The 12,468-nt window shown below is 41.3% G+C and overlaps 1 protein-coding gene across 2 annotated transcripts in view; it reads left to right on the top strand.

Moving 5' to 3' along the window:
* COQ9 (coenzyme Q9) overlaps nt 1-12,468 on the top strand; it is a 99,486-nt gene that overhangs the window by 71,856 nt on the left and 15,162 nt on the right. For both annotated transcript variants that reach the window (XM_033940673.1, XM_033940674.1), the window contains 2 exons: nt 4,798-4,882; nt 7,534-7,638. In XM_033940673.1, coding sequence (XP_033796564.1) covers nt 4,798-4,882; nt 7,534-7,638 — 190 coding nt within the window. The remainder of the gene's footprint in view (nt 1-4,797; nt 4,883-7,533; nt 7,639-12,468) is intronic.

Genomic DNA, 12,468 nt, shown 5'->3' with positions numbered 1-12,468 from the left:
TCTCCTATTTCTTTTGTTAAGTATAAGATCTGCAAAGCCAATCTAGTATTATTAGAAGAGTGTCTCTGAGCAACAAAACCAGTCTGGTGCATACCAACTATATGAGGAAGAGCCTTTGCCAAACGCATGGCCAAAAGCTTGGCTAATAACTTACCATCAACATTAATCAAAGAAATAGGCCTGTAGTTTGAAACCAGCATGGGATCTTTATTTGGCTTTGGCAAAACAATGGTCAACGATTCTGCCATAGTGCCTGAAATACAACCTTTATTTGGTTGACTCTGATATAAATTTAATAAATAAGGTAATAGGGTAATTTGAAACATTTTATAAAACTCTACCGTAAAACCATCACCACTTGGAGCAGTCCCTACTCTAAGAGATTTCAATGCTGTTTGCAATTCTTTTAATGATATCGGTTCTTCCAAACTTCTTTTTATATGATCCGGAACCTTCGGTCCTTTAATAAAATTTAAAAACACTATTCCATCCTTTTCTTTATCTGAATAAGACTCAGAAGAATACAGGTTTTTATAAAAATTTAAAAAATGTTTTAATATAGGTCCATTTTGAGACTGCGTATATCCTTTTTCATCTTTAATTGCACTTATTTTAGACCTTCTTTTTTTAACTTTAAGATAATTAGCCAGTAATCTTCCCGCCTTATTCGAATTACCATAATACAAAGCTTGCAGACAAAGAATACCTTTCTTAACCAATTTAGAAGAAACCTCATTATATTTATATTTAACTTTTAAAAGATCTTGTAGCGTGGAATTTTCCCATTTTTCTATCAATTTTGCCTCTAAAATCTTAATCTCTTGCCCTAACTTAATAAATTGCTCTTTTAATTGTTTTTTAGAATAAGCTGAAAATGATATTATTTGTCCTCTCATAGTTGCCTTAAAAGCATCCCACAAGATTTCTAACGAGACTTGTTCCGTATTATTAATTTGAAAATATTCATTTATCTTTGTCTGAAATTCTTCACAAAATTTTGGGTATGCAAGCAATGCATTATCAAATCTCCACACAGGCCTATCATTATCTTGATCAACAAAATTTAAATTTATCCAGATACCACCATGATCAGATAAAATTATTGAATCTATAGTAGCTTGAGTGACATTTTGTACTAACTTATCTGAAACCAAAACATAATCAATTCTAGAGAAAGATTTATGGACATGTGAACAAAATGAAAATTCTCAATCATTAAAATGAAGAATGCGCCAGATATCTTTTAAATTACAGGAATTTTCAAAATTATCCAACCCTAATGATTTTAAAATTTTACTAGATTTTTTATCTAATAAAGGATCCATAACGGCATTGAAATCTCCTGCTACTATCAAATTACTAGCAGCCAGTGGTAGAACTATTTGTTGCAGAGTTTTAAAAAATTCAATTTGATTCGAATTAGGGGCATACACATTAAAAAGCGCTAAAGTAGTACTGCCCATACTCATGTTCACATGTATCCACCTTCCTAATTGATTTGCAGCCACCAAATTAAACACTGCAGTGCGTTTTTTATTAATCAGAATAGCTACACCTGCTTTTTTCCCTACCGCAGGAGCAAAGAAGCAATCCTTCACCCAATTACCAATTAGTTTCTTTGATTCATCTCCAGTAAGGTGAGTCTCCTGTATAAAACAGACATCCGCATTCTGCTGTTTTAAATATAATAGCGTCTTCTTTCTTTTTATCGGATGATTCAGGCCATTAATGTTTAAAGAAAAAATTTTAAAATCCATTTAAACAAAATGAAACATAATAATTACATATTTCTGCATTATAATTATTATATAATCATTTCCCCCACATTGAAAATTTAATTCAATCCCCAACCCACTCCCAAATACTCTCCCATTACACCCCCCACCTTTTCTCCCCCCTCCCCCCAATATAACATTGTCAACTTCGAAGCGTACATACATAGCTCAAGTAAATGAGAAACTCCCCCCAGGCCAAATTCATAACAACTCTCCTAAATATAATAATCATCTTAAATATTACATTGTAAGTCATTTAGCTAACCATAAATCACTTAAAATCTACTCTCAATCCATTTCCTCATTTTTTTTTTCTAAATAACATAAAATAAATATTTGTTATATATCACATATGACAAAGAGTATTTACTATCTTCTTAAATTCTTAACTTAGATCTCCATTAAACATAAGATTTCTGCAATCCACAAAAATTCATATTCCTGAATATTCCTCATTCCCCTCTTCATTCTAAAGGCAATACATTCCAATCTACATGTACTCAAATCATCTCTTATCAACTTATAAACCATCCAATTAGTAAATTAATTAATCATATAATTTCCTTTTTCATTCACTCATTCTACCATACATCCTTCACATTTATTCCTGAACTAATAAAATTTATATCCAGAATTGCAGGAACATCACCATAGCGCCTAAAATAAATAGAAAGCTAATATATTCTTTCATCTTCACGCTATATTTAATATCTTGCTTATTATATTTCTTATTTATCTACTTATACTTTATCCCCCCCTACTTTTTTTTTTCCCCCTTAAACAAGTTAATCCATTTATTATGATACTTCAGGCTCATACCACCATGGAAGTTCATAATATGATACATAACTAAACCACTCTACATCAACACTTGAACATAACTCCAAGCATTGCTTATGTTATATAAATATTATAGCAGTCCAGCAACCTATTTCAAAGCGCAGCAGGTCTTAACATTCTATTTTCAGCTTCACCTATCCATTTCAATACAGTAGTTCATCCAATTTTCTGGAAGCTGTCTTCAGGTTCTTCTTATGCTAAGCTGCATCACCCGTACATCTCTATTAAAATTCATATGTAGCACCAAACTTTAAATCTAGGCAAAGGTCAGATGTGAAATAGAAATCAAAGTGAGGATCCAGCCGTATCATACAAGTGATCCTCATCAGTCTCAGCATTTCACATCATATTCCACTACCTTTTCCATATTGTCAAATCATTCACCATCTTCCATATTTGTTCATCTTTTTAAACTTCCGCTGACCCTTTGCCATATAAACATTAATCAAAAATGTTATTTTTCCATATCTCTGACATTCCATCACAACACTGCAGCAAGCCTCCCTCATGGCTGGTCACATGACCTAGTCAGAATGTTGAGTTCTTTTCAAAAGTTAACTGCATCGAATCCTTGCTGGAAAACATATTCTTCTTATCCATTTCCTCCATTTATAAACTTTTAAAAGTTCTCAGTTTAATAATAAAATGATCAAAAACAAAGATCAAATAAACAAGAAATCAGCATCTAACTAATTTTCATGAGTCTATAGATAAATCAAACTGATCCAAAAATTCTTTCAACTTAGCTGCCTCCTCAAAATTATATGTTTTGTTTTCATAGGTCACTCTAATAATTGCTGGATATACCAATCCATACCTTGCACCCAAAGCTCTTAATCTAGGTCTCAAATCCAGAAGCTGCTTTCTTCTATAAGCAGTGGCTTTTGCAAAGTTTGGAACTATGAAAACTTTTGAATCTTGGCATTTAAGATCTTTATTATCTTTAGCAAGCTTCATAATTTCTGCCACCTGCTGATATTGTAATAGCTTGAAAATAATTGGACGGGGACCCTTTTGACTGCTTGATTTCCTCATTGGGATCCGGTGTGCCCTTTCTATTTCTAATGGGAAAGGACTCTTCAACAGCAAGATTTTTGAAATAAAGGACATCACAAATTTTAGAGAATCTTCTTGTTCAACCCCTTCAGGCACCCCGATCAGACGTAAACTATTTCGCCTTTCTCGGTTTGACAGATCCTCCAGATCCCTTTTTAAAGCCTCTATTTCTTTGTGATCCTTTTTGCATTCCCTCAAATCTGCTTCAGATTTTTCAGCACGCTTTTCCAACTGTTCAATTTTAAAATCAGCCGCCTGCATTCTTTTATTCAAACTTTCCACTTCCTCTTTAACCTCTTTTATGTTCTTAGCGCTTTCCAATACAATTTCTTTAATTTTCTGTAATTCATTCATCAGATCTTTGTTTTCTATTTCCTCTGAAGGCAACGGGATCATTGATGGGGAGATCGAATCTAATTTTGATCTTTTTACACTCCCCCCATTTAAATTCGACGTATTATTTTTACCATGCTTACCCGAAGCCATTTTCACTCTAGATTTCTACTTTCCACCCGACTTACACAAGTTTTGACTGCTTTATTTTAACAAAATTGGCCTTTCACTGCAGGAGCCACTCACTCACCCGACCATCCCCATACGCCGCAAAGCCACGCCCCTATTGTGTACTACTTGGTGTCAGATGTTGGAATACTATTAACTATTAGACAAGAATGAGAATGGAATTTTGAGGGAAGGATGACAAGATGGAGAGCTGAGGGTGGAATGAATTGAATTGGAAAGGAGGATTATTATGAGACTGGGAGAATGCTAAGATTAGAGGCAAAGGGGTGATGTTCACTATCCCCATTGCCTCTAATCTTAGCATTCTCCCAGTCTCATATTATTTATTTTTATATATATATATATTTTTTATTATTTTTTTTCATTGTTACCATGGCTAGATGGAGGGAGAGAGCTAGTTCTTCTGCATTCTTTTCTAATGGATGACCTAACAGACATATAGGAAAATTTGGGCTTTCTCTCAGAATTTCATTCAGGACAAAGCTCTTTTGAAAGAACCAAAATGTACCTCTTGGGGACAAAATTTGAACTGGGGACAAAATTTGCTGGTTTTTTAAAAATTAATTTCATGGAGGTGAGTGAACATGTTTTTTCTTGCTCTCAGAAAGAAGAAAACAGATCAATTCCTGAGAGATGCAATAGAAGCTCGGCTGAGGATGTTGATTCCCTACATTGAAAAATGGCCTCAGGTACTAAACTGAGATGAGAGATCGAGCAGTAGTTGTGTGTCTTCAGCATACATGTCTCATTTTAAACTTGTTTTTCTTGGTTACTCTGATAGCTTAAAGACTTGGAATTTTGTCCTCCTCAACAGATAAAGACAAAAAACTTAAACTCAGACAAGTCTCTGTATATGGCAATGTTTCCAAGTTTATTCAAGATTTGATTACTCGCTTACTCAAATTTCAAAGCGATGTACATAGTTAAAATCCATTCAACTTTCAAGGGAACAAAGCGTACAACGTATAACTAACAGACAAAATTTACGCAGCTTGGGGGAGAAGGAAAAGAAATACAATATTTTGAAGAAAATGAGACAAAAAGGAAGGGTGACACTGAAAAGGAGGAAGTGCTTATGTAACATCCTAAGAAATGATTCCAGTCTGAAGTGCTAACAGTTGAAGGCATCTTTAAAACATAGTAAATGACGGCAGATAAAGACCTAAACGGTCCATCCAGTCTATCCATTAGTTATATCCATTAAAAATATCTGATTAATTAACTTGTCTCTTCTTTGATATTTCTAGGTTATAGACTGTTAAGTCCACCTGGTATTGTCCTAGGTTCCAAATGCTGTTATGTTATACTTGATCTTTATTCCACCAATATCTTGCCAGTTCAAGGTGGATTGCACTAGGAAGAAACCAGATTAGTTTATCTGAGAATTACATAAAGAAAAAAGAGGGAAAATTGGAGTTAACTACACATAGCCAAAAACTCAATTAGAATCCTAGTCCAAGAACCAAATTTGCAAAAGTATGAGTTTACCTTATATACTCGAATATAGGATGAGATTTTTAGGCCAGAAAAATGACCCATAAATGGGGGTCTCGTCCTCTATTTGGGCCATCACCCAGTGACCACCTGACCCCCTTCTCAGACTTGCTGCAGGCCTCTGTCGGCCAGGACAGGAGAGATCCCATCTGATCCAATACAAAATCTGCCAGCCGGGTCAGGAGGGATCCCGGCCGATACTAAATTTTTATACCCACCTCCCGCGTATCTTCTTCCTCATCCCTGGTATATGAGACTTGTGAAAACTGGCGGCAGCCATTCAGGGAGCGGCACAAGGCTGGGCAGGAGCTTGAAAAGCTCGCTCCTGTGTGCTGGGTGCGCCGCTGGCCACAAGATCGGAAGGAGGGACTCAGCACAGGGAAGGAGTGCGGAAAGCTCACTCATGCCCATACACTGCTGGACCACCAGGGATGTGGAAAAAGGTAAATAGGGGGAGGGTAAAAAAATTGTTATTATCGGCCAGGACAGGAGACAGGAGGGATCCCTCCTGTCCCAGCCTAGCACTAGACAACCAGAGGGGGAAGATGGGACAGGGTTCAGAGCTTGGCAGGGAGTGAGGGGGGCTAGGTTCAGAGCCTGGCAGGGAGGGGGGGGGGGCTGGCTGCATAGCCTGGGAGGGAAGGGGGCTGGGTGCAGAACTTGGCAGGGAGGGGGCTGAGCTTAGAGCCTGGCAGAGGAGGGCATGAGGGAGGGGATACTGGGTGCTGATCCTGACAGGGCATGACACTTTAATATTAAGCCCCATCTTATATTCGAGTCAACCAATTTTCCTCATTTTTGGGGGGGAAAATGAGGGGTCTCGACTTATATGCAGATCGACTTATATTCAAGTATATTCAGCAATAAATCTCAGAAACAATTTTTTGGAGATAAGATTAATAAGGAAAAGGATAAAAGTGGTATGCAATTTAAAATTTGGTGGTCTTCATCTTTTCCTCCAAAAAATGAACAGCATATTCAAAAACCTGAAGCCAATGTTCTGACTTCTTTCAGAATAAAATTAAGTTTATTCGTTGCTCATTTATTGTTAAAAACAATGGGCTTCTTTATCGCACGCACCTTTTTAGCGCATGCTAACCTCCGTACTAGTCAAAAAACTACTGCCTGCTCAAGAGGAGGCGGTAGTGGCTAGCGCGGCTGGCAAATGCGCACGCTATTACACGCGTTAAACCGCTAACGCGGCTTCGTAAAAGGAGCCCAGTGTTCCCATTTTTATTCCATTACTATCAGATAAAAATGATTTAATCCCAGTGGACAAATATTGGACATAATTTTCTTTTGTTTCTAATGATCAAATTATATTACTGTTACAAAAATTGAGTCGATTTTCTTGTTCTTTGAATCCTTATCCATCACAAATCTTTTTGAATTTACTTGTTGAAGCAGTGTCTTGGCTCAATTCTTTAGTGAATTGTTTTTAGATTAAGGATTTTTCTCCTCACAAATGGGCCAGAAATCACTTAAACCATTAATTAAATCTGTATAGGAAGCTCGGGAGTCTCATGGGAGTTGAAGCCACAAAATTCTTGAGCTTCCTGCACCACATAGCTCATTTACATAGAGAGCTGAATTGTGGTGGAGAAGCTCTGCGCTAACACACAGCTTCCAAAGAGGGGTAGTCTGCAGCAACAGCAGGCATGTGAGGGCACAATGAAGGACTGCCAGGGCTACGTGTTGAAGACCGTATTATAAAGCCACTTCTTTTCTCATATTCTGCATTCATGCTCTAGTGCCGTAGCAAACTGTAAAGAGTATTTCTTTGGTACATGACAATATATATTTTTAAAATATGGTTTGTTTTTCTTTCCCCTCATGTGCCTGTCAGGCTATGAGTACCATGCTGTTTCCACAGAATATTCCTACTGCCTTGAATTTACTCACTAGCATGGTGGACGATATGTGGCACTATGCGGGAGATCAATCTACTGATGTAAGCACCAGTTATTCATAAAGAAATGTATCTCTGTACCATGTCCTCTCTCCCTCCCTCAAATAACTCCCAACTCTGATCTGTCTGTAGTTGCTCTTTCATGGAAAGATTAATTATGTTTCTGCTGCACCGTATATTCTGATAGTCTACTATTACATATTGCTTTAACAACACACAAAAAGAACTGAACAAAATGGTAAGTTTGCAAATAAGAGTAAATAAGTATATTTAATTAAAAATGTTTAGCGGTCAGCAAATAATTGAACAGCAAAAATAAAGGATGCAAATTTTAACTAAAAACAGGACGTCGCCATGTTTTGGTGCATTGCCTGTCTCACTTGATTTTAATGATGTTTTTTAATTTTACGTTTGTTAATATAAACTTCCCTTTGTGTGGCAGTGTTTTACTGTATTAGGTTTATCTCTGTGTTGTGCTTACACATAGTGCTTTAATATGAAAGCCACAGGGCCAATCTGAGTGGAGCCAAGATTCATGTATAAAGATTTGGGGTATCTTGTGGCATTCCATTGACATATGATTGAATCTGTTGAAAATAGTTTGATATTTACTGTCTCTCACCTAACACCACTCTTGTCACTCTAGATTGATGTCTGTCTTTTTACCACTTTGTTTTCCCTTCATTTCAGAACAGGACCAAACATGAATATATGAGTGATTTCACTGAGTAGCTCTTGGCAGTGAAAAGATCTTTAAGATGGGTTTCTCTGTGGTGGAAAGAGTGCTTTCAACTTCTGTAAAAAGTACAGAGGCATTTTTAATTTATGTCCCTGTTCATTCATCCCAAGGTGCTATAATTTTGTCTAATAGGCACTAATCTGGTCCATACTTGGCCTTACATGGTACACCACTGGAAACAGGCAGAAGAAAGCAAAGGAAAGAACACTTATCCCAGGACAAGCAGACAGCATATTCTTGACTGATGGATGACGGCACCGACGGAGCCCCGGTACGGACAATTTTAGAGTGATTGCACTCTAAGAACTTTAGAAAGTTCTAGCTAGGCCGCACCGCGCGTGCGCGAGTGCCTTCCCGCCCGACAGAGGCGCGCGGTCCCCAGTTTCTTAGTTTCCGCGGAGCTAAGAAGACGCGTGTTCCAACTGCTGTTGGAAAATTTTTTTCAAATTTTTTCTCGCCTTCCCGCTCGCGCGTTATTTTCTTGTCGTGATTTATTCACCTTATTGTTTTCTTTCTTTAAAAAAAAAAAAAAAAAAGAAGTCCATTTATTTCGACTTTTTTCCGGTCGGCCCCAGCGGGGCCTGTTGGCACCATCGAAGCCTCGGGCTTCGATTTTGCTACGGCCGTTTTTCCCTTCATGCCCCCTTCACCGGGTTTTAAGAAGTGTCAGCGGTGTGCACGTCCTATTTCTCTTTCCGACCCGCACAAGTGGTGCCTTCAGTGTCTGGGTCCGGACCATAGGGCAGAAACGTGCACCCGCTGCAGTTCTCTCCAAAAGAGAACTCTAAAGAATCGCCAAATTCAACAGCGAATTCTTTTCGGTGCCACCATGGAAGTTCCCCCGGCATCGACACCGACATCTTCTTCCAAATCGGCACCGGTGACTTCGACACCGCAAGATCCATCCCCGGTGTCGCACCCTATGGGTAAGCAGGCTAAGAAGCCATCCCCTACTGTCCTTGGCCCGCCAGTCGAACAAGCAGTGAGCCAAGTCCTGCAGACTGCGCGTCGGCCCCGCAAACGCTCCGCTTCTATTGAAGTCACTGCCTCTTCATCGGCATCGACTTCTCCGGAGCGTCGAGCTGCACCGCAGGTACCGAGCAAGAACAAAGCGGTACCGGTGCCATCGGGACCGTCTTTGGATGAGAGAATAGCATCCATCCTTCAGGTCCAGCTTAAGGAGCAGTTACAACACTTGCTCCTGGCTCTGCTGACTCCGAGCCTTCCAGTGTCGGTACCTACTGAGCCTTCGGTGCCGATTGTCGAACAGCCTGTTTTATCGGCATCGACGTTGTCGGCACCGCAAAAATCTGTTTCTATGCCTGTTCTCTCGGCGGAACCGAAGTCTCTTCGACGCACTGCTTACTCGACTTCGGAACCGGTACCGTTCTCTGACACCCGTACCGCTGCACAATCACCCGGTACGGTGTCCATGAGGTCTGGTAAATCGGTACGCAAAACCAAGCACACTGAACCTTCTACCCCACTTTCTCAGGGCCGTCTTTCATCGGTACAGGACCCTGATTTGTGGGATGATTCTGATGACCCCCTCGATACCGAGGCAGATTATTCCTCGGAGGAGGATGTTACATCGGTGCAAGATCCTGCTGGTAAGCCAGAGCACTCGTCCTTCACCAAGTTTCTTAAGGAGGTGTCGGACACCCTTTCCATTCCTCTAGAGCAGGGGTCTGCAACCTTTAAGACATAAAGAGCCACTTGGACCCGTTTTCGAAAAGAAAAAAAAACTTGGAGCCGCAAAACCATTATAAAACAAATCTAACACTGCATATATTGTTTCTTATCTTAATGCTATATACAGGATCATTAAATTGAAAATAAAATCATTTTTCCTACCTTTGCTATTTGGTGATTTCATGAGTCTCTGGTTGCACTTTCTTCTTCTGACTGTGCATCCAATCTTTCTTCCTTTCTTTCAGCCTCCTGTATGTTTCCTCTCCTCCAGACCTCATTCTGTCCCCCAACTTTTTCTTTCTGTCTCCCTGTTCCCCCTTCTTTCTGTCTCCGTGCCGTCCCCCAAGCCACTCGGTTTGCTGCCACCGCAATCGGGGAACAGCCCCCAAGCCACCGCCGTCCCAAGCTTTCCCTGCAGAAGTGTTGCGCTGACCAGCATTCCGCTCCCTGACGTCAATTCTGACGTAGGAGAGGAAGTTCCGGGCCAACAAGGCATTTCTCCTCATTCCATCCAGCCTGAGCCCCATCTCTCCTTGATCCAGCATTTCCCTTCTGTGTCTATCAGAATTACCATTCCACCTATTTTCCAGCATCACCCTTCTTTGTGTCCATCTCACCTATATCCCTATCTCACCACTTTTTCAGAATCTTCATTTGTCTCTGTCCTTATCTTTACGCCATGTTCACCATTTGCCCTTTCAATATCTTTATCTCCCCCCCCCACACTTTTTCAGCATTACTTCTATGTCTCTATTTCACCTCCTGTTCATGTCCCCTCTGTATCTCTATCCTTATTCAGTAGGTCCTGCTTACCCTTTCTCTTCTTTGTGTCACTATCTCCATTTTCAGCTTTCCCCCCTTTTCCTTTGTTACTGCACCCTGTAGCTAGAATCTTTCCACCCTCCCTCCACTCCGGCCCAGCCCAGTATGAAATATTTCCTTTTGTTTCCCTCCCCTCTCTCTTTCTCTCTCTCTTCTCCTCCCTCACCCACGAGTCCTGCATCTGGCCCTCTCCCTTCTACCTGCACCTGGCAACACCCCCCTGCTCCGCGGCTCTCTTCAGCAACTCGTCAGCAGCAGTGATCAAGACAAGCTGCCGACATCGAGGCCTTCCCTCTACGAGTCCTGCCTTTGTGGAAAAAGGAAGTTGAAACAAGCGGGACTCGCAGAGGGTAGGCCCCGACGTCAGAAGCTTGTGTCGATCGCTGCTGCTGAGTTGCCGAAGAGAGCCGCGGAGCAGGGGATGTGGCCGGAAGCAGGTAGAAGGGAGAGGGAGATAGGAAGGCTGTAGATCTCCGGAGCATGACACCGATCCCGGCCAGGATGATTTCTTTTTCAGGCGTGCACCTTACAAGTCCAGCGTCGCGGCGGGAAATAGCCATGCTGAGCAGTGAGCTCAGCACTACACAGATGAAAGCCTTGCTTGCTGATTGGTCCGGCGGCACGGCGGGGCGGGGCCGCCGGACCAATCAGCAAGCAAGGCTTTCATCTGTGTATGTGCTGAGCTCACTGCTCAGCATGGCTATTTCCCGCTGCGACGCCGGACTTGTAAGCTGCATGCCTGCGTGACACACTACCGGAGCCGCAGCAAAGGTGGAAAAGAGCCGCATGCGGCTCTGGAGCCGCAGGTTGCCGACCCCCGCTCTAGAGTCTGACTCTAAAAAATCCAAAGCATTTCTTGATGCTTTGGATTTTGACCAGCGTCCGAAAGAATTTTTGAAGTTACCCCTCCATGATATCTTGAGGGAAACTTTTTACAAAAATTTGGAAACTCCTCTCACCATTCCAGGAGCAACTAGGAAGCTGGAATCGCTTTACAAAGTGATTCCTATTCCAGGGTTTGACAAACCCCAGCTGCCCCATGAATCTCTGCTGGTGGAGTCCACCCTCAAGAAATCGGCAGGCTCTAGTGTTTATGCCTCTGTCCCTCCTGGCAGAGAGGGGAAGGCCATGGATAAATTTGGTAAAAGACTTTACCAAAATGCAATGCTGGCCAACAATGCACTTCCAGTCTCCTGCAACTCAGGAAGTTTATGGTCCGGTCCATCTATGATACTTTTGAACTCACATCCCGAGCCACGGCTATGTCTGTAGCGATGAGACGTTTGGCATGGCTCAGAGTCTCCGACCTTGATGTGAACCACCAGAACCGCCTTGCCAATGCTCCCTGCCTGGGTGATGAGCTCTTTGGAGAATCTATGGATACCACCACTCAAAAGCTCTCTGCCCATGAGACGAGGTAGGATACCTTGCTGAAAAATAAAAAGAAGCCTCCTCCTCCTCGTCCATTTAGACAGCAGCCATCATATCAGAGGCGGTTTTCTGCTCGGCCAGTTCAGCCTCAACCTCCACAACCTCGGAGGCAGCGGCAACAGCACCAACAAGCACGTCAGCAACAGCCGCCTACCATAAAGCCTGTCACTCAGACTAAGCCGACTCAG

Source organism: Geotrypetes seraphini, chromosome 4, assembly GCF_902459505.1.
Source record: "Geotrypetes seraphini chromosome 4, aGeoSer1.1, whole genome shotgun sequence".
Classification (NCBI taxonomy): domain Eukaryota; kingdom Metazoa; phylum Chordata; class Amphibia; order Gymnophiona; family Dermophiidae; genus Geotrypetes; species Geotrypetes seraphini.
Note: the sequence above shows the minus strand (reverse complement) of the source record. Positions and strands in the feature narration are given on the sequence as shown.